Source organism: Leucopleurus acutus (assembly GCF_964270905.1).
Source record: "Leucopleurus acutus genome assembly, chromosome: 3".
Taxonomy (NCBI): Eukaryota; Metazoa; Chordata; class Mammalia; order Artiodactyla; family Delphinidae; genus Leucopleurus; species Leucopleurus acutus.
This window is the reverse complement of record NC_139145.1, coordinates 15,659,201-15,681,760: the sequence shown is the minus strand read 5'-3', so window position 1 is coordinate 15,681,760 and position 22,560 is coordinate 15,659,201. Positions and strand designations below refer to the sequence as shown.

Here is a 22,560-nt window from a genome sequence, read left to right as displayed (position 1 = left end):
GTTCCCTGTTCTCCACAGCCTCATCAACACTTGTTATTTGTTGTCTTCTTGATAATAGGAATTCTGACAGCTTGAGGTGATATCTCATTGTCGTTTCAGTTTGTATATCCCTGATGATTAGTGATGTTGAGCATCTTTTCATGTGCCTGTTGGCCATCTTTATGTCTTCTTTGGAAAAACATCTATTCAGGGCCTCTGCCCATTTTTTTTTCTTTTTAATTTATTTTGTTGAAGTATAGTTGATTTACAATGTTGTGTTAATTTCTGCTGTACAGCAAAGTTATACATATATATACATTCTTTTTCATATTCTTTTCCATTATGGGTTTATCACAAGATATTGAATATAGTTCCCTGTGCTATACAGTAAGACCTTGCTTTTTTAAAAATTACTTAGTTTATTTCATTTTTGGCTGCATCGGGTCTTTGTTGCTGCACATGGGCTTTCTCTAGTTGTGGCGAGCGGGGGCTACTCTTCATTGCGGTGCATGAGCTTCTCATTGCGGTGGCTTCTCTTGTTGCAAAGCACAGGCTCTAGGCGTGCGGGCTTCAGTAGCTGTGGCTTACGGGCTCTAGAGCCCTCTGCCCATTTTTTAACTGGGTTGTTGGGGTGGAGGTTATGTTGAGTTGTATGAGTTTTTTGTATACTTTGGATATTAATCCCTTGCAGATATATTGTTTACAAACATCTTCTCCCATTCAGTAGGCAGTCTTTTCATTTTGTTGATAGTTTCCTTCACTGTTCAAAAGCTTTTTAGTTTGATGTAGTCCCATTTGTTTATTTTTGCTTTTGTTGCCCTTGCCTGAGGAGACATATTCAAAAAAATACTGCTAAGACTGATGTCAAAGAGTGTACTACCTATGTTTTCTTCTAGATGTTTTATGGTGTCAGGTCTTAATCCATTTAAGTCTTTAATCCATTTTGAATTTATTTTAGTCTATTTTAGTCTTTATTTTAGTCTATTTTAGTCTATTTAGTCTATTTTTAGTGAGATATCTTTTCCCCAATGTATATTCTTGCCTCCTTTGTCATAGATTAATTGCCCATATAAATGTGGGTTCATTCCTGGGCTCTCTATTCATTCAGTTCCATTGACCTATGTGCCTGCTTTTGTGCCAGTACCATGCTGTTTTGATTACTGTAGCTTTGTACCATAAACTGAAGTCAGGGAGTATGATACCTCCAGCTTTGTTTTTTTTTTCAACAGGGCTTTGGATTCTCTGGGTCTTTTGACTTTCTATACAAATTTTAGAATTATTTATTCTAGTCCTATGAAAAAAATGCCATTGGTATTTTGATAGGGATTGCATTGAACCTGTAGATTGCCTTGGATAGTTTAGTCATTTTAACAATATTAATTCTTCCAATCCGTGAACACAGTATATCTTTCCATATGTTTGTGTCATCTTCAATTTCTTTCATCAGTGTCTTATAGTTTTCCAAGTACAGATCTTTAACCTTCTTGGTTAGATTTATTCCAGGTATTTTATTCTTTTTGAGGCAATTGTGAATGGGAGTATTTTCTTTTTCTGCCAGTTTGTTGTTAGTGTATAGAAATGCAACAGATATCTATATATTAATTTTGTGTCCTGCAACTTTACTGAATTCGTTGATGAGTTCAAGTCATTTTTTTAGTGGTGTCTTTATGATTTTCTATGTATAGTATCATGTCATCTGCAAACAGTGACATTTTTACTCCTTCCTTTGTAATTTGGACTCCTTTCATTTGTTTTTCTTATCTGATTGCTGTCACTAGGACTTCCAATACTATGTTGAATAAAAAAGGTGAGAGTGGACATCCTTTTCTTGTTCCTGATCTTAGAAGAAATGCTTTCAGCTTTTCACTGCTGAGTATGATGTTTGTTAGCTGTGAGCTTGTGGCCTTTATTCTGTTGAGGTATGTTCCCTCTATACCTACACTTTATTGGGAGTTTTTATCATAAATGGATGCTGCATCTATTAAGATGATCATATGATTTTTATTCTTCAGTTTGTTAATATGGTGTATCACATTCATTGATCTGTAGATATTGAACCAACCTTTCATTTCTGGGATAAATCCCACTTGATCATAGTGTATGATCTTTTTAATGTCTTGTTGAATTCAGTTTGTTAATATTTTGTTGGGAATTTTTGCATCTATGTTCATAAGTGATATTGGCCTGTAATTTTCTTTTGTTGCGATATCTTTGGTTTTAGTTTCAGGGTGTTGCTGAGTTCAGAAGCATTTCTTACTCTGTAATTTTTTGGGATAGTTTGAAAAGGATAGGTGCTAACTCTTCTCTAAATGTTTGGTAGAATTCACCTGTGAAAATGTCTGGCCCTGGGCTTTTGTTTGTTGGGAGGCTTTGTTTGTGTTTTTACTTATCCAGTTTCAATCCTGGTGATTGGTCTATTCATATTTTCTATTTCTTCCTGATTCAGTCTTGGAAGATTGTATATTTCTAGAAATTCATCCATTTCTTCTAGGTTTCTCATTTTATTGGTGTATAATTGTTCACAGTAATCTTTTATGATCCTTTGTAATTCTGTGATGTCTGTTGTAACTTCTCCTTTATGCTCCTTTTAAGAAGCTTTTCAATAAAACAAATGGAGCGCTTTAAAAAAAATTGTTAACCATATGCAAAATACATGACACATTTAATAACAACTAAGGTATGCAAGGCCTTACTGGGCCCATGCTGTTCTCACTCTAAAAAATATCTCATAGTGCCGGTGACTCCCAAACCATGAAGAACACCTTCAGAGAACAACACAGTCTCCAAGAGCCAAAATGCTATGTGAGATTTGGATTCACAGCTGTGTTCCCTCAGGTGGACAATGGCCGTCTGACTCCTCCCTCAGGAACTCACACACATCATTTCCAGGGCCTGCCACTCATTAATCAATATTTAACCTCCTATACAGTAAATACTGTTTTGCATTTGCAATTTCTTATTAAAATGACAGTTTTTCCCCTCCAGTAAATACTTTCTTTACTCCATAATAATTAACAAATTTGACTTGAAATTTCTGATATGAAAAAGGAGTCTCCTTGATACATTTCAGATTGTATACCTGCAAAATTCCTCCAGTTCCTTCCAGGTCCTTAGTTTAAGCACTTACCTTGGTTATTTCAGATCCAGAGAATGATTCCATTGTGCTGAGTCCTAGTTCTCCTTGCCTCTATGTATTCTCAAGTACTTGGTTAACTGCCCTAGTTTAACTTTCAACTTAACAGAACGTGTATTTCTTTGTTGTAACAATATGATAGACATGGTTTCTGTATACAATTTCTCTCAGTTTTTTCGATCATAAAAATCTCAATAGCAGGGACTCTGTATCACCTTGCCTCTTCCTTAACAGATTCCCCTCCTAGGAGAGGGCTAAATCGAGCCCAGTCTGCACCTGAGGCTGTGTGTACAACCTCCACTGGACTGTTCAGCAAATAGAGGCAGCCTTTTTTTTAACTTCAAGCTAATTCTGTGTGCCAAAGAAGTCAACAGAACTGAGAAATTAATTGATATTTTGCATTATTCGCAGAAAAATTTATTTTTTAAAGAATTGTATTTGCAAATTATTGTAAAATCTTCATTTTGCTTCTTTTATTTTTGGTACTAAGCAGTGCTTTTGCCTACTGCTAGCACTATATATCACATTCTCTGCTGGAGACAATTTTCACTTATTAGACCTATGGTTTAAGCTCATTAAGGTAAAGAATCACGTGAATCTGCGAGACTACTTTCATGTGACTAGAAGTTTTCATTACGATACTGACTCCCAAGCTACTTTGGTAGGAGGCTGAGGGCTTGGACCCAGTCAGCAGGTCCCCATTTCAAAGTGGAGGACTGAAATTTGCAGTTTTTAATATGAATCAGATATCTACTGAGAAAATTAAAGGTGTGGACTTGTTGATGACAGATCGCTGTTTAACTTTTTTTTAATAGATTTATTTTACTTATCTATTTACTTATTTATTCTTTGGCTGTGTTGGGTCTTCGCTGCTGCATGCAGGCTTCCTCCTGTTGTGGTGAGCGGGGTGCCACTCCTCGCTGAGGTGCACGGGCCTCTAACCCTGCGGTGTCCTCTCCAGTTGTGGAGCGCGGGCTCCAGGCGTGGGCTTCAGCAGCTGTCACGTGGGCCTCAGTAGTTGTGGTTCATGGGCTCTAGAGCACAGGCTCAGTAGTTGTGGTGCACGGGCTGAGTTGCTCCGCGGCACGTGGGATCCTCCCGGACCAGGGCCCGAACCCTTGTCCCCGGCACTGGCAGGTGGATTCCCAACCACTGCGTCACCAGGGAAGCCCCACTGTTTAATTTCTGTATTACAACTAGGAAGGCAAAGAAATGAGTTAAACTGCTCTGACAAAATTCCCATGTCGAGGTATTTATTTTTTTTAATACTGTTTCAGAGCTCGTATCTATAAAAGAGAACAAAGGAAAAGAAATGATGCTGCACACTGCTATCATTGTAACCATAATAATACTATATATGCCCATGGATGCACAAACTAATTGAGGCAGAAAGGAAAGGAGGGAGAGGCAGGGAGCGCGGGACCACTATCCATCTCTTTAAATGAGGCAGGTGTCACTTAAGTTTTATTTTCGGTTTTACATATACCTATCAAAACTTATTTATGTTTAAACAATTGTGTACTGTCCAGATGATTTTTAAACACTGACTTCTGGTCACCTACAAGTATTTTAAAATTTCAATATCCTTTTTTGTAGAGAAAGGAGATAGATAAAACAGTGTAAAAATATATATATCTTGGGCTTCCCTGGTGGCGCAGTGGTTGAGAGTCCGCCTGCCGATGCAGGGCACATGGGTTCGTGCCCCGGTCCGGGAGGATCCCACATGCCGCGGAGCGGCTAGGCCCGTGAGCCATGGCCGCTGGGCCTGCGCGTCCGGAGCCTGTGCTCCACAGCGGGAGAGACCACAGCAGTGAGGGGTCCGTGTACCGCAAAAAAAAAAAAAAAAAAAAAAAGATATATATATATATATATACCTTACATTAGGATGAAATTCGGAGGCAGAAGTTGAATGAAGATATGAGTTCAAGGTGAAAAAATTATCTAAAATCGCTCAGTGTTAACAAGTAATTTAATAGTGTATTTTATGAGTTGCTATGGTTATGGTATCGAATTGCTGTTTCAATAGATACCTTTAAAAGATTGATGTGAGACCATTTTGTTTTGTAAAACGTCCTACCTTGGGATTTGCATCCTTGCAACTATTTGAACTAGCCATAAAATGTTTTGGACGCCAACTTTAAAATGTGTGAGGTTTTAGAAATTCTTTTAGAGTGGACCCACGTAGGAAAAGGAATGGGGCGGGCGGGGTGGGGGGACGATGGGCTTCCAGCAGCCGTGGCTGAAGACATTCGGTGGGGGTGGCGACGTTTCCTCCCCAGCTCCGCCCGCCCAGCCGGACCAGGCATGCAACCCGCTTCCTTTGGAGATGATTCACAAAAAACATGATTATTAGCCTTTAACTGAACGTCTGTTCCTTGCCTGAGATGATGACACGACTTTTCAATCTAATTCTCAAAACGGCTCAAGGAAGTGATTATTTGAAATCTCCTTCTTACAAATGAGAAAAAACAAGGCAAGAAAAAAGGTAGGCGATGTCTTCTTCAGAGTGAAGACTCTTCATGCCAAAGCGCTTTCCCTTGAACTAAGATGACACTTTCCAAATGAATGCCATGAAATCAGAGAATAGGGAAAGTTCTGCGTCACTAGTGCGTCACAGAAAATAACGTGGCTTAAGTGGGAAAACTACATTTGCTTCGAAAAACGTTATTTTTCCTCTTAAATTGACTTCCTCCCCACTCCCCTACCCCCCTTAAAGCTACCTGCAGCAGGGGTCGGCTTTTTACATCCGGCTCCTGTGCAAGGAGCGCTGCGTTCCACTACGCTTCCGTTTTTCTTTCGGTTGTCAAACATCCTGCGGTTGAAGGATGCAGACATGCAAACATCCTCCCGGAAAGGTTCATTGCCTTAGGATAAAGGTGTCTGGTTTAGGCAGGGATGCAGCGCCAGGCGCCACCGCCAGAGCTGCGCGACAACCCCCAGGGCCTCACCAACTGCGTCCTTCGGGTTCACCCATCGGGGACACGGAGGTGGAGAGACTGGCACGAGGTCCCACTGGGGGCAGGTGACCTGCGTTCCTTACCCACAGGCTCACACCACACGAACACAAAAAACTAGACATAGAGTCCATGCCCGCAAGCCCCGGGAATGGCACTCTCCACACACTAGGGACACTTGAGTTCAGGGTTCCTACTTTGTTTAGTGAAGCGTCAATAACCTTGAGCGAAGGCGAGGGTGGACACCCAGTTTCTGATTGCCTCCCACATTGTTATTTTGGGTCGCCATTCCATACCCGATCTCCGTAAAAAGCAGATATTCTCCCATTCCGCTCCCATACACACGCGCACACACCTCTACAGGGAGCGGGGAGAACGAGAACGTCCTCCCAGTAACCAAAGAACCGCTAAGGAGCACACATCGATGCGTTTACATAACCCTTCACGTGTTCGAAACCCTTTCTCGATCTTGTGGGTGGCTCTGAAAAGAGCCTTTGGGTTCCCGGGAACCGGGGCGTGCCTCACTTGGAGCTGGTATACTTCGTGACGGCTTTGGTACCTTCGGACACGGCGTGTTTGGCTAGCTCACCGGGCAACAGCAGGCGCACGGCCGTCTGCACCTCCCGGGACGTGATGGTAGACCGCTTGTTGTAGTGCGCCAAGCGAGAGGCCTCGCTAGCAATACGCTCGAAGATGTCGTTGACGAACGAGTTCATAATACCCATAGCCTTGGAAGAAATACCGGTGTCCGGGTGCACCTGCTTTAACACCTTGTACACGTAGATGGAATAACTCTCCTTCCGACTGCGCTTTCGCTTTTTGCCATCCTTTTTCTGCGCCTTCGTGACGGCCTTCTTAGAACCCTTCTTGGGTGCCGGAGCTGATTTGGACGGATCAGGCATTACGGCAGATCTTTCCAAACAGAAAAAACGATACACCTCCAGCAACTCCACTTATACGTCCTGTATTCAAATGAGGAATCAAGAGCTTCTAGTTTCTGATAGGATCAAGCGCAGCGCAACGTCATCACTGGAAAAGGCGCATGCAAATTAGGGGATGGAGGCTTCCTTTTCTGATTGGCCACTATCGCTACCCAATTGGGAGGCTCCGGCTCCACTACCTCAAGACCATATATAAGGACTCCCTGAGTATTACGGCCTCGTTGCCTGGGGTTCTGTTTCTCGGCTTTCTTCTTTCCCCGCGCCTGATTGGGAGATGTCCGGCCGAGGCAAACAGGGAGGCAAGGCGCGCGCGAAAGCGAAGTCGCGCTCGTCGCGCGCGGGCCTGCAGTTTCCTGTCGGCCGAGTGCACCGGCTGCTCCGGAAAGGTAACTACTCTGAGCGTGTGGGTGCTGGTGCGCCTGTGTATCTAGCAGCTGTGCTGGAGTACCTGACGGCTGAGATCCTGGAGCTGGCGGGTAACGCGGCGCGCGACAACAAGAAGACTCGCATTATCCCGCGCCACCTGCAGTTGGCTATCCGCAACGACGAAGAGCTCAACAAGCTGTTGGGCCGCGTGACCATCGCGCAGGGCGGCGTCCTGCCCAACATCCAGGCTGTGTTGCTGCCCAAGAAGACGGAGAGCCACCACAAGGCCAAGGGCAAGTGAGGCCGCGGAGGCGGGCCGGAAACGGCTGTGCGCCCCGGGGGCCCCGTGACACCAAAGGCTCTTTTCAGAGCCACCCATATCTTCTAGAAAAGAGCCGCACTGGTCGAGGGCTGTGTCCTTTTGAGCGCGTTCCTGTGCGAACCTGCGCAAGGCAGGGCTCGCGGGAAACCGACCCCGAGGCATGATTTGGGTGCGCCTAGGCGCACAGTGGGCTCAAGTGTTAATTTTGTGCGGGGAATAGCGTCTGACACGCGGCCGTTTTGAGTTTTGCCACCATCAAATTCATGGGGTTTCAATCCCACTCATCCTGAAGGTGTCTTTGTTATTACTGGTGACAAGCTACTTTGGTTCCGGAAAGTGTCATCACTCTGAGATTTAGACAACAAATACGTAGCTGTTTTATCCCAGGGAAAATCTGGTAGATTGATCTGGTATTGAAAGTGTTTAACCTTGAAAGAAACTTTACCACTTGAGGTTCTGATAGGTAAACATGATTTCCATTTTAAAATGTATGAGTGCATGACTTAGTTTTTTAGAGAACATGTGATCAGAATTGTATAACGTACTGGGAATTCTAAGGTCTTGGGAAGGGTTTGTCAGCATTTGAAAATGTCAAATTATATTTCGAAAGTAGGTGTAAGTTTTTAAAGGAAATCTCATGGTAAATAGAATAATTATTTAAAAGAATTTCAATTGTTAAATTTGGGTTGGTCAAACGTTAATCAGACATCCCCTTAAACTGATCGCTAAAGTCAATAAAATAATTTGTACCTTGAGTTTGATGAGGAAAATTACGTTTGTGAATATAGTAAATTTAAAGTGAACATTGTTAGGACCAGATTAAGTAATATATATGTGGATATTTCAGAAGATGACTTCCTGAATTCCACATTCTGTTATAAATAGGGGTTGTAGTGTCCCAGAGATGCTCCTGCAAAATCAACTGAGAAATGAGAATGTTAATGGCACCTACTTCATGGAGTGAAGGGATTAAATGAGTTCATCTATACTAATCCCCTTGTTTAAAAATCTCCAGTATAAGAGCTCAGTAAATGTCTATTCCTGCTGTCATTATCCTTAGTGATTCCATTAATTTTTTTATTTTAACAATAAATACAGGCCAGTAAACTAATTTAGGAATATTATACAATAGATAGTTATCTTACTAAAATTAGATGTACTCAAACCAGGGCTCCCTAGACACTATCTGGAGCTAACCACATATCTGCTAGTCTTTAGAAAATATCCTAGCACTATAAGACTATTCGCACCAAAAATTGATAGGAACTATCAGTGTGGATGGAAAAAACACCAGACTCCCCTGCAGTGTAGGTAGAGATAGCAGGACCCACATTACCCAGTGGGACCCATTTCAGTGAAACAAATTGCAAGGAATTATGGAAGAGATTATAGAGCCTTCTGGAGAGGTATACATTATGTTTCCAGTGACAGCCTTCAATTCTAGCTTAAATTTGATTTTTGCGTTGATATTCATGTAGGTCATTGTATATCTTCAACCCCTTCTGCGGTATTTAAGAAAGAAGTTTCTCAGGAGCAGGGAGCTTGGGTTTTCCAAGTATCATCATGGAGCTCCAGATTTTCATTTCCTAAAGTGGAGTGGATGGAGGCATGAGGACCTCCCTGGCGGCACAGTGGTTAAGAATCCGCCTGCCAATGCAGGGGACATGGGTTCAAGCCCAGGTCCGGGAAGATCCCACATGCTGCGGGACAACTAAGCCCGTGCGCTACAGCTACTGAGCCTGCCTGCACACCGCAATGAAGAGCAGCCCCTGCTCACTGCAACTAGAGAAAGCCCGGGAGCAGCAAGGAAGACCCAATGCAGCCAATAAATTAATTAATTAATTAATTATTTTTTAAAAGCGTGAGGTGGGAGGTGCTCTAAGGGGTAGTCAGTCCTTTTGTCACTTCTAAGGCTGAGCTAATACAGCCACAGGGCGTATTTAATTTTCAGTTAATTAAATACAAAGGTGCAGTTTCTCAGTCACCCTAGCCACACATGGCTAGTGGCTACCACATTGGACAAAACAGATATAGAAGGTCTCCATCATTACAGAAAGTTCTGTTGGGTAGCTCCGGTCTAAAATCTGATCATCTCTCGGGGTTATCAGGTTCAGAAGCATAAAGTATGCAGAGCTGCCTGCCTTGGTAGAGAAAGCTCATCAGACTCATGCTTAAAGAAGAAAGCACCACATGGCCCAGCAATTCCACCCCCAGATACACACAAGGACTCAGATACCCATGCACCCATGTCACATTCAGAGCAGCATTATTTGTAACATCCCAAAGGTGGAAATAGCCCAAATTTCCATAACAGATGAATGGATAAACAAAAACGTGGTCTATCCATATAGTGGAATACTGTTCAGCCATAAAAAAGGAACGGCACATACAACATGGATAAGCCTCAAAAAACACTGTGCCAAGTTAAAGAAGCCAGACACAAAAAGTCACATATTGCGTGATCCCATTTATAGGAAACATCCGTAACAGGCAAATCCATAGAGACAGAAAGTAGACAGTGGTTGCCAGTGGCTGGGGGGTAGAGGGGGGAATACAGAGTGTTCACTTTTGGGGTGATGAAAATGTTTCAGAGCTAGGAAGAGGTGATTGTGAATGTACTAAATGCCACTGAATTGCTCACTTTAGAATGGTTTATGCTTATGTGAATTTCACCTTGATTTAAAAAGAAATGTGAAACTAATACATGGATATGCACTAAAAAGAAGAGGAGACTGGGTGTCTCCATCGATTCTATCCAGTAGGTGGAGTGTGGGATGGACAGGGGCTGGCCTGGCTGCACGGTAGCATCCCTTAGGGACCATGTGGGAAGAGGGGCATGGTGTCCCTTTGGGTGGCCACAGCCTTTCCGTCTGCCTGCCTCGATGGAACTTCAAGCCCTTTCTCCAGCCCACTGCCACATGTCACACATTCCCTTCACCAGAATTATCTTGGTCATTCTCCCCATGTCCCTATGAAAGATGAAGAAAGGAGGTGGGAGATCCCAGAGGAAGAATGCAGCCTGGGAAGCCTCAGAAACATTCATGCCCACTGCAGATAAAGTGTCCTTAGTTTCTGGAATTCTCAGCTTAGCCTGGCCCAAGTCAAAGAGCCCACCGCACCTCTCTCCTGGGCGTGGCCTGCACCCAGCCCCTGCTGCACATCTAGTCTCTCCTCCCTGCTGTATCAGTTCCCATATGTTCACCAACATATTCAGGAATCTCCCAAGTGAAAAAGCAAATGGACTCCTCCCCCCTCTCCGAGTTTCTGTGCTCCCCCAGACCCTGGATTAGAGCTTGGAGAACTGGGTCACCCGGCTCCCAGTGCCGTCGGATCTGGGCTGAACTGAGCTCTTCTCCCCCTATGTCACCCTGTTACGTGGCTGCCCCAGCCCTGGTCATCAGGATCTGCCTAGTGCCCCCCCACTCCCCTACCCCCAGCCAGGGTTTTGTTTCCATGCATTGCTCACAGAACTTCATGAAGGCTTTGATTTTCTCCAATGCATGCCCAGCAAAAGCTCTAAAACTTCATCCTTTTCTCTGCCCATTCCCCTTCCTCCCACCTCATGGTCAGCTCGGTTCTACTGCCTCCTGCACAGGTCTCTGGGGACACCAGGTCCTGGTGCTTCTCACCTCCCTCTCAACTTGACCCAGCAGCCCCTCCTGTGAGCACTGCCCTTGGGCCTCCAGGCCACCTCTCTCTCCCGCTGCCTTGTCTTCAGCTCACTCCCAGTCACCTGCAGCCCTCTTTGGGTCATGTCCTTCCTGTTCTCTCCTACAGGATGGCAGATCAACCCCAAATGTCCTAGAGGGCCTGTAGGTCAGCAATTTGAGCTGGACCCCCAAGAAAGCTGGTAGTTAGTGACCATGCTGAAGGCTGGCTCATAGGCATTTGGGGCTAGCTGGGGGGTCAGTTGGTCGATCAGTCATGGGTCATTGTGGGGGGAGGGTCCCTGGGAAGGTGCTGGTCTGGTAGCCTCTCTCGCATATCTGAACACTTTGGTTCTTCTCACCGTCTCTCCCCATGGCTAATTCAAGCTTCCTTACACAGTCCCAAGAAGACAAAAAGTGCTCAGGACCCCTGAGGCTTGGCCTGCACACCGCGCTCAGGCCCCAAACTGGGATCCGGCGAATCACAAGGCCCACTGGACCCCATGTGTGGACCAGTAGCCTCCACTCTCAATGCCAGGAGTGGCAATTGGCCATGTTGCCATCCACCACAGGTTCTGTGTTTGACCAGAGCCTTCCTCTTTCTCACAGTCTCATCCAGGTCATGGATGAGATGGGCTTCAGTGACGCCCAAACATCATCGATGGCAGATGTCTTCCCAGAGTGCCAGGTTTAATGCTCCTGCTGGGGATTTCCACCCACTCGTTATGGCCGGACTGCACTCTGAGCCTGACACCCGCCCCACACTACCACCTCCCCATCATTCCCCAGTTAGGTAGATGGTCCTGCCATTCTCCAGCGACTCAGGTAAACTAAATACACTAACAGATCTGCCTTTCATTTGTTCTTTTCCATGGTTGCTCACATGGAGACCAATAGCAAGTTGGTAAACATCAGGAAGACAGATCTGTCTATGTCAGCTGCTACCACCCTAGTCCTGGATCCCACCTGTAGTGGGCTGAAGGTTGTTTCCCCCCCTCCCCCCCAAAAAATATATATGTCCACATCCTAAGGCCTGGAGCTGGCAACTGTGACCTTATTTGGAAAAAGTCTTTGCAGGTGTAATAAAATCAAGGCTCTTGAGATGAGAAGGTCATCCTGGATTAGGATGGGCCCTAAATTCAATGACAACTATTCTTACAAGAGACAGAAGAGGAAAAGACACAGAGATACAAGGAGATGGCCATATGACTACAGAGGAAGAGATTGGGGTGAAGTGGCCACAAGCCAAGGGGCACCTGGAGTGCCAGGAGCTGGAAGAAGCAGGAAGGATCCTCCCCTTTCTGCCTCTTCCAGAGGGAGCACAGCCCTGCCCACACCTTGACCTCTGGCCTGCAGAACTGGGAGGAAAAATATTTCTGTTGTTTTAGCACCCCTTGCCCACCTCAGCTTGTGGTAGTTTGTTACAGCAGCCACAGGAAACTTGTACACCATCATTTCTTACCTGAACTACTTCAGTTGCCTCTGTACTAATCTCCTGCTACCAACACTACAGCATAAGTGAGATTCTCAAAAATTCAGTTTCCCTCCTTGGGAATAAAATCTACCAAAAGTCACTCAAGGGAATCCGCCACATCAACAGGTAGGGAAAAAAGAAGAAGGAGGAGAAAAATCATGTAATCATCTCCATCGATGCGGAAAAAGCATAGAAAAAGTATTGGCAGATAACAATATAGTTAATGGCGAAAGACTAGACGCTTTCCCTCTAAGATCAGGAACAAGGAAAGGATGTCCGCCTAACCACTCATTCAGTGTAGTGTTGGAAGTTCTAGCTGGTGCAATAAGCTAGAAAGAAAAGAAAGAGAAAAAGAGAGAGAGGAGGGAGGAAGGAAGGAAGAAAGAGAAAGAGAAAGGAGAGAAAAGACCAAAGAGAAAAGAAAAGGAAAGAAAAAGAAGAAATAGAGAAGGGGGGAGGGAGGGAGGAATGGAAGGAAGATGAGGCATACAGATTGGAACAGAAAAAATAAAACTATTTGCAGATGACATGATTGTCTACACAGAAAATCCCAAGAAATCTATGAAAAAACCCCCAAAACTGATGGCTGAATTCAGTAAAGTCTCAGGATGCAAGATCAACACAAAGATCAATTTCATTTCTGTATATAAACACTGAGCATGTGTAAACCGAAATTAAAAACACATTGCCAGGGGCTTCCCTGGTGGCGCAGTGGTTGAGAGTCCGCCTGCCGATGCGGGGGACGCTGGTTCGTGCCCCGGTCCGGGAGGATCCCACATGCCGTGGAGCGGCTGGCCCCGTGAGCCATGGCTGCTGAGCCTGGGTGTCCGGAGCCTGTGCTCCGCAACGGGAGAGGCCACAACAGTGAGAGGCCCGCGTACCGCAAAAAAAAAAAAAAAAAAAAAACAACAACGCATTGCCATGTAAAATCACTCCAAAAAAAAATGAAACACAGGTATAAATCTAACAAAACATGTACAGGACTTGCTGCTGAAAATTACAAAATGATGATGAAAGAAATGAAAGATGATCTAAATAAATGACAGTGTTCGTGAACTGGAAGACTCAACGTAGCAAAGACGCCAATAATCCACAAATTGATGGATGGGATGGAAACACCGAGACAAAGGTAAGTAAATGTGAGGCATCTGGTCACTGAATATTTGTGATCATTAAGTATACAAGAGGCATTAAAGATTCATGATCACTAAGTATACAATAGCTACTAACCATTCAGAACCCCTGAGGCACTCGGTTTTCACAGATCTTAAGCAGCCGCTGCTGGGACTCTCCACGGGAGAGCCTGTCCCTGTGTGGCTGCACCTGTATGCATTGGCCCAGGACCCCTGGTGTCTCCTGGACCCTGTTCCTCATAACCTCACCATCAGCAGGGAGGCTAGGTGGCAGGGAGAACAGGACAAACACATGTCCACGTATGCCCAGGATCAGGTGGTGCGGCTCTCCTCCTCACTGACACCTATGTTTGTCAGCTCACCCCATGTCTTCCCCCCTACTTCTTGTTGCCTGTTTTAAATTAATTTAATAAACCACGTAGTTTGAGCTTTCTAATGTGGCCTGTAAGCCCTTCTGCACCATAACCTGTAGCGACCTTGGAGGGTATGTGCTCTAGTACCTCCACCTGAGAGTTGTAGGAGGCTATCCCCAGGCAGGTGAGACAGACAGGTTACCTTCCACGGAACAGCTCGGTTGCTTCCTCTCACTGCTGGGTATTGGGGGGTGACATTCAAGCTGAGCTCCTGGAGGGCAGGAAAACCATGGCTGGCCTGATTCCCAAGGACACCTGCACACTTGGAATGGAGCAGCCTAGCCAGCGCCCATACAGGTGTGCTGGACACCAAGTCTGATGACGAATGAACGCTGTGTGTGATAACACTCACCACCCTTCTATTTGTAGAAATTACACTTTAAAACGTCACATGTATGGCCTGAGAGGCCTTAATTAAAGGGGCGCAAAGCCCTTGAAGGCAGTCACTTCTAGCAGGCCCTGCAGCGGCTGCGCAGTGCCCTCCAAGTAACAGTCCCAATCTTTCAGGGCACAGCAGGAGCCGCTCTTCCATTTACCTCTGACCACGCCTCCTTCCCCGTGCCAGCTCCTCCTTCCCTCAGCTAGTCTCTGTCCCTCCAAACCCAGGCGTCCCACCATCCCCAGAGCAGCGGGTTCCCACTCTGAAGGTTTCCAAGTTTCCTCTCAAAGTCTTCACGGTCCTGGGCAACACGCCCCAAGCCAATGGTGCTCTATTTCTGCTCAGCGTGTAAACCTCTACGACACTATCTCCCCTCTACTGGTCATCACCTCCCCAACTAGATATAACTCCAGGAAGGCACTTTACTCGCAAGTTCTCAGAGCTATGCCAGGCACATAGTAGGTGCTAAATGAATATATGATGAATGAAAGGAAAAAAGAAAGCCAAAGGAGTGCTTCTCCCTCTATCAGAGAAAGAATGAAATTGAGCTCCAAAAGCCACACAGCCAAAGAGCAGGGAGAAAGTGTGCCATCCCACCTCTGGGCGCCACCCGCTGCCGGGTGTCCTTTTCCACAACAGTCATTGAGCCGACTTCGGGTTTGGCTGGGAGGAAGTTACCGAGAAAAGAAAATTAGGAACCCAAGGATGTGGGTCACACTCCCGCAGGGACTTTGAAGCCGCGGCTTCTTCAGAGAACATCCCGGGAGAGAGCTGTTTTTGTTGAAACGTAAAAAGGGACGTGGACTTGATGTCTTTGGGGAGCTCGGGTCGCCATTCCCGGCCAGTTCCCGGAGGATGCGGCGCGTGAGCTGTGAGTCCTTGGGCGCAAAGTGCACGCGCCGGGCAGGGCGGCGTACAAGCCAGGTTTCTGCAGAGCCTCTCCAGCGGCGCCATTGCAACGGGGCTTAGTCTTTGGGTCCTAGGTGATGGGATGCTGCTGGCCCTGGGAGTAGAGCGCGAGAGGGAGATTCGGCCGACTCCGGGTGTGTGTGCGCGAGATGGGGGGCGGGGCCGGGGAGAGGACCGGTGGAGATAAAAAGGTGCGTGTGCGCACGAGTTCAGAGGTAAGGGTGCAGGGGTACAGGGATGCAAGAGTGCCGGGGATACTGGCGCGCAGAAGTGCGGAGGTACAGAGATAAAGGAGTGCGGGATACTGGAGCATGGGGGTTCAGGGATGCGGCGGTACGGGGCGGAGGGCGGGGATCAGCTGGGCGCGGGGATGCAGGAGGGCAGGTTACGGGGAGCGGGGATACAGGGGTGCAAGAGTATGAGGGAGGGGGGTGGAGATACCGCGGTGCGTGAAGTGGAGGGTGCTGGGAACAGTCGCTGGCGGCTTCTGGTGCCCGCTGTGAGGCGGATGGTGGGTTTGGAGGCTATGGCTCCTGCGTGCTGTGGTCAGGACTCGCTACATAAAACAGCAAAGCCTTTGCTGCCCTTGTTTGCACTTGTGAACGTTTTCCGGTTGGTCAGTTCAAAGACCGCCTGCCTGACGGCATTGGTCACGCATCCAACCTCTTGTCCTCCGGCTGCGGCCACTGACCTGCGCCCCGAAAATCCCGCCTCTCCAATCCTTCCCAGGGCTCAGAATCTCGGACACTTTACGGATTTTGCACACTTGATGTCACCGATTTCTCGCAGGGTCTCTCATTCCCGAGACAGAAAGGCTACGGCCTATTCTCCCTTGTCTGGTGACGGTTTACTTGACGCCGCTGTTCCCGTGCGCGCTGGAGTGGTGCACCCCAAGTACCCCCTCAGCACCACCAGCAAAGCCTGCTCTCCTCTCGCGCTACCCCAAGGGCATTTGTCTCCGCCTCCCCGCTGTTCGGCCCCCAATCGGTCTCTGTTCTAGACCTTGTCTTAGATTTCTGTTCGCTCTTTCCTGCTTAAAGGGATACACACACGTCCACATCTAGACGTTACTAACAGACATATGCCTAAGACCAAATACCCGTATATGTCAACGGCTTTCTTCTTTAACCAAAACCCATAAAAATTCAACACATTATTGTTTATGTCTTTTAATTTTCGTATGCTTGTAACTGCATATATTAACTTTTCTTCTTTTATAAACTAAACATAATCTAATTAACCACTATTATCGTTGTGCGATTCTCAAATTCTCAACTGTGGCCCAGGGGAGACTCTTTCAAATAAAACGGCTATTTTGTCTTTAAGGGTAGCCCCTGATATTGTTGAAAGCATCTTTGCTTTCTGACAGCAGCGAGTTATTTCAGATCCATCAAGGAATTCTGATTTGTTTTGTTTTGTGTGATATCGTGACATAAGAAATTACATATTTGGTCTTTGTCCCCTGTTCCTGGCACAGAGCTCCTAAAATACTTAGAATTTCCTGTGATGAAAACCATACAGGTGTCTTTGGTTACATTCATGTGGTGAATTTTGGAAACTCGTTGAAGATGGGGGCTGGTTCCCAGTAGAACAAAGCAAGTGATTAGAGGGTTGGAATTTTCAGTCCCCCCACCACACCCCCACCTCCAGGAGGGGAGAGGGCCTGGAGGTTGACTCAATTTCCAGTGGCCAAGGAGTTACTCAATCATGACTAGTACTGGAGCCTCCATAAAAACACAAGAGGATGAGTTCAGAGAGCTTCCAGGTTGGTAAATAGATGGAGGCTTGGGGACAGTGGTGTGCCCAGAGAAGGCATGGAAGCTCAGGGCTCCTTTCCACATGCCTTGCCCTGTGCATCTCTTCCATCTGGCTGTTCTCAGTTATATCCTTTAATAATAAACCAGTACTCTAGTAAGTAAGGTGTTTTCTCTGAGTTCTGTGAGCTGCTCTTGCAAATTAATCGAACCCCCGAAGAGGGATCTTGGAACCTCTGATCTATAACCAGTCAGTCAGAAGCACAGGTGACATCCTGGACTTGCGACTGGCTTCTGAAGGGAGGGCAGTGATGAAACAAAATTATTTTGAGAGAGGACAAGAAAAATTTAACATAAAAATTTCTCTGCCCTTTGAGCCACTGTTCTCTCCCCTTTAGTGTGCGTTATGCATCTGCATTATACATTAACTAGATCCCCTTAACACAGGAATGCTTACTCACCAAAACAAACAAACAAACAACAGCAACAAAAACAATTTCCTCCTGGTGCCAGCAAGGTAACTCTTTAGGAGGTAACCTTCCTTCCTTAATCCTGTAAGGGGCACAATGACCCACCACTTGCCTTGTTGAACTGTGTAAACTGTCAATGTATTACTTTGATGCATAACTCTTTAATGTATAACACTTTGTCTCAAAAACTTACATAATTGTGCTTTGACCTCTAATGGGTGGCACAGTCCTCCGAGCTTTCTGAGAGACTGTCTTCTGGGTTATAATCCTCAGGTTGGTTCAAATAAAATTCTCTATTTCTTTCTTACATTGACTGTTGATTAATTAATTTTTTTTATCTGAGTCCTTAATCTGTGAGGTCTGACACTATCTCCAGGTAGATGATGTTAGAATTGAGTTAAATTTGTGGGACACTCAGTGTCCGCTGAGAACTGGAGAACTGCTTGGTGACCTTAGCAAACACAAATTGGATTTTGTTTTTTTTTGACTTAAGACATGAATTCAACTATTTTATTTTTGTTCTTTGCACTCAAGCCATAGATAATTTGTTTTGCTTTTCATGAAAATTAGTATTACGGTCGGAATTGAAGAGCTGGGCACACACATGGTGTTGGCTGTAGGGGAAGGGGAGTAAATGCTGCTTCTATTTTGTCTGTGATATCTGTCTGTGTGTGGAGAGCTGGGACTCAGCCATCTTGTTTCTCTTGTTCACTGTTCTCTCTTTTAGTGGTTATGTAGGTGTCCATCCTGTGGAGATAGATTGATCTTCAGAGTCATTGCGATCACTGGCAGTCCTCCATAATTTCCAGGCCTTTGATTGTCTCAGTGAGGACATTGTAGAAACAAAGGAGAAATATTTCTAAAAGCATGAGCTTGACTCTGCCTAGTGGTTCTGGCGACTGTTCCACACGTGAATAATAAACGATTCAAGGGAGAGAATATATTAGCATTATTTCATGAAAACCACTGCAACTTTGGCAGTTTTTCTGCCATCCATGCGATTTTACCCAACATGAACTGACAGTGGGTTTTGGTGTCACCATTGATGATAAGAACATTCCTTTCTTCCACATAGCTCTTATTTATTTATGGCTGCATTGGGTCCTGGTTGCTGCAAGCAGGTTTTCTCAAGTTGCAGCGAGCGGGGGCTACTCTTTGTCGTGGTGCGTGGGTTTCTTATTGCGGTGGCTTCTCTTGTTGCGGAGCACCAGCTCTAGGTGTGCGGGCTTCAGTAGTTGTGGCTCGTGGGCTCTAGAGCGCAGGCTCAGTAGTTGTGGCACACGGGCTCAGTTGCTCCGCGGCATGTGGGATCTTCCCGGACCAGGGCTCGAACCCGTGTGCCCTGCATTGGCAGGTGGATTCTTAACCACTGCGCCACCAGAGAAGTTCCTTCCACATAACTCTTATATGGTCTTTCTCTTTGGCATAGCCAGCTGGGTTACATGCATTTTTTTTTTTCCATCCAAGTTACTCCATTTAGCAACACAAATTTAAGAAGGGACACCAATGTAATTTTTCCTTCTTTTAGTTTCTGGTCATGATAGTAGGTGGGTTTGCCTTGCACTAAATCTGCTTGTGCTAGTTTGAGTTCAGCAAATGTTCCCCAATCATGTGCCCCACTCCTCACTCCCAGGGGTGAACTGCCCTGTCCCATGACCTTGGGTGCAGCCACATGTGGCTCAGAAACTGGCCACTCAATGAAATATTCTCTTTCTCATCCTAGAACCTGTAAATATTATCTTGTGTGGAAAAGATATGAGTAAATCAAGGATCTTGAGAGGAGGAGCTTATCCTGGATTATCCAAGTGGGTCCTAAATGTCTCTTTATAGGAGAGAAGCAGAGGGAGCACTGACACACACAAGGAGAAGATGACGATGGTGGCAGAAACTCGAGTGATTCGGCCACAAGCCAAGGGATTCCTAGAGCCACCAGGAGCTGAGAGAGGCAGGAAGACCCACACTTAGAGTTTCTGGAGGGAGCGAGGCCCTGCCGAAACCTTGATCTCAGACTTCTGGCCTCCAGAACTGGGAGAGTCAATTCCTGTGGTAAGCTCCCCATTTGTGGTAGTTTGTCAGGGTAGCCTCAGGAAGTTAGCACATCATGGGCCCTCACTGGGCGATGGCAGGTTAGAAGGGATGGTGCCCACTTCCAGAGCAAGGGCCTCTGGTGCAATGAGTTGCACTTCTATCCTGCACCCCGAGACCTGCACATCCCAGAGGGGAGCTGCTTCCTGAGCCCAGAAACAGAACAAGCGAGTGGAAACTGCAAGCTGGAGCCAGCAGCCACGGTGCCCAGCAGCCCTGGAGCTTGCCGCTGAAAGTCACCGAGGCTGTCTTTATGCAGCACTATCACAGAAGAAATGGGGAGCAGGGAAAGTGGTCCCCACCTCATATGGCAGGAAACTTCACAGAGGCTGGAAACCAGCACTCCTCCTTGTGTAGTGACACCATTGCCTGTTTTGGTATAGAGTGTTAATAGCACAAGTGGAGGTTGTTATCTGCATTCAATAAGGTTTTACCAAAAATAAATACATAAAAAGATAAACTTAGAAAAGAGCTTGGCTCGTTTACAACTAGGGGTGAAAGAGAAAAGAGAGAAAGCTGATTCCAGGTTTTATCAATCAGGATTCTCCAGAGAAACAGAACCAATGGCATGTATAAAAAGGGAGATTCATTGTAAGGAATTGGCTCACATGATTGTGGGGCTGGCAAATCTGAAATCTGCAGGGTGGGCTGGAGACCAGGGAAGAGTTGGCGTGGCAGGTCCAGTCTCAAGGAAGTCTGAGGTCATTGGGGTGGGCTAATCCTGTATGATTGGTGTCCTTATAAAAAAGGGGAAATTAGGACACAGACCCCCACAAAGGGACAACCATGTGAGGACACAGGGAGAAGAAGGAGTCTACACGCCAAGAAGAGAGGCCTCAGGGCAAACCAGCCCTGCCCACACCTTGATCTCAGGCTTCTGGCCTCCAGAACTGTGGGAATATGAATTTCTATTGTTTAAACCATCCAGTCTGTGGTACTTTGTTTTGTTAGTACTAGTAAATTAACATACCAGGACTCTGGGTAGCTGTTGGGCTGCTGGTAACAGTTTCATAAAGTTGCTTTGCTATTGCCATTTTGAAAGCACTCGTGCTTATAAGTTCTGTGCAGTATACTCTTGAGAAGTTTTGTGGGTGATAAACACCTAGAAGACAGGATCTGTCTTTCGTTGATGAGTGTGATTAATTATGTCCCTGAAATATTAAACCAAATTCTTTCAGCTGACTGGGACGGTCTAAGAACTCAGGGAAATATTTATGCATGAAATGATACAACTTCTTGGATTTTTTTTTCAAAATAATCTAAGCGAAAGGAGGGCAGATGTATAAATGAGTCAAAATTAGTCTTAGGCTGATAAATGCTGAAGTCCAGTTCATTTTACTATTTTTTCTACCTTGGCACATATTTGAAATTTCTCTTTTTTTTTTTTTTAAAGAAAAGAACTCAGCTATTTAACACATTATTTTGGTTCTTCTTGAGTCTCAACCACAAAGACTTTGAGGTCACCCTACTTGGCCTGACCCTGACCATATGGTCATAACCAAAGTCATGGCTATCTCTATGTTTAGCATTCGTCCTAGGAGGGTGTAATTTTATTATTGTCCTCATCTCTTTCCACTGAGAGTAGATGAGTTCTGCCTTGAACACATTTTGTATCCCTGTATAACCATAATGTTCACTCACTCCAACCTCCCACAGGTTTCCGGTGATGGCCATATTCATTCATACAAACAGGCAAAAATCCCCTGCCCTCAAAAAACTCAGAGAAACAGTAATACCTTCTGCTTCTTCATTAGTGTTCTCTGGCACACCCCAGTTTCAATGTGTGATTTTTTTCAAAAAGAAACATCCAGCTTTGTTATATCCCTTTTTGTCAAGCCCTCTGTGAATGTCCCTGATGAGAATGTGAACCCTACCACCTGTGGAAGAATGAGCTTCATTTTTACTGCATATCCTCAGTGATTTGAATAATGGACAACTAAATAGGTCCTAAGGGAAAATTTGACTGAAGAAGTCTGTGGTAGGCAGACTGCAACCTCCCGCTTCCCAAGATCTCCATGTCCTAGTCCCAAGGACCTGTCAGTAAGTTCTGTCACACAGCCAACAGGACTTTGTAGCTGTCATTAAAGTTGTAAACCTTAAGATAAAAAGATTATCCTGGATTTTCCAGTTCAATTGCAGGAGCCCTTAAAAGCAGAGAACTATCTCTGGCTGGAGGAAAGAAAGATATAGCACAGAAGTCAGAAAGACTGGAAGCTGGAGGAGGACCTGCCCTGCTCTCGGTGGAAAGGATTACCTGGAGAGCATGAGAAGGAATGTGGGCAGGTTCTAGGGGAAAAGACAGTCCAGCACTCACAGTCAGCTGGGAAATGAACCTCATCCAGACAATCCTAGTGAGCCTGGGGGCACAATTATCCCCCAGAAACGAACATGCAGACATCCTGAACTGAGGTAATGGGACTCAACAGAGGACTGAGGTGTGCCTGGACTTCCAAACTGCAGAACCTCAGGATAATAAATGGGTTTTGTTTGAAGTCACTACATTGGAGGTAATTTGTTATGACAGCAACAGAAAACTAATATGAAGTCTGTTTTAAAGATAACTAGGAGAGTTTGGGTTAATAGAGAGGCTCTTGAAATCTA

At 45.6% G+C, this 22,560-nt stretch overlaps 2 protein-coding genes across 2 annotated transcripts; one reads left to right on the top strand and one right to left on the bottom strand.

Moving 5' to 3' along the window:
• Positions 1-6,587: 6,587 nt before the first annotated feature.
• H2BC26 (H2B clustered histone 26) lies at positions 6,588-6,986 on the bottom strand (the record flags this gene model as incomplete). The annotated part of the gene is made up of 1 exon (XM_082836722.1): positions 6,588-6,986. The coding sequence occupies exon 1, from the start codon at positions 6,966-6,968 to the stop codon at positions 6,588-6,590; it is 381 nt and encodes a 126-aa protein (XP_082692848.1). The 5' UTR covers positions 6,969-6,986.
• Positions 6,987-7,281: 295 nt separating this feature from the next.
• H2AC25 (H2A clustered histone 25) lies at positions 7,282-7,706 on the top strand (the record flags this gene model as incomplete). The annotated part of the gene is made up of 1 exon (XM_082836720.1): positions 7,282-7,706. One exon carries the CDS (start codon positions 7,282-7,284, stop codon positions 7,672-7,674), a length of 393 nt encoding a protein of 130 aa, XP_082692846.1. The 3' UTR covers positions 7,675-7,706.
• Positions 7,707-22,560: the final 14,854 nt, after the last annotated feature.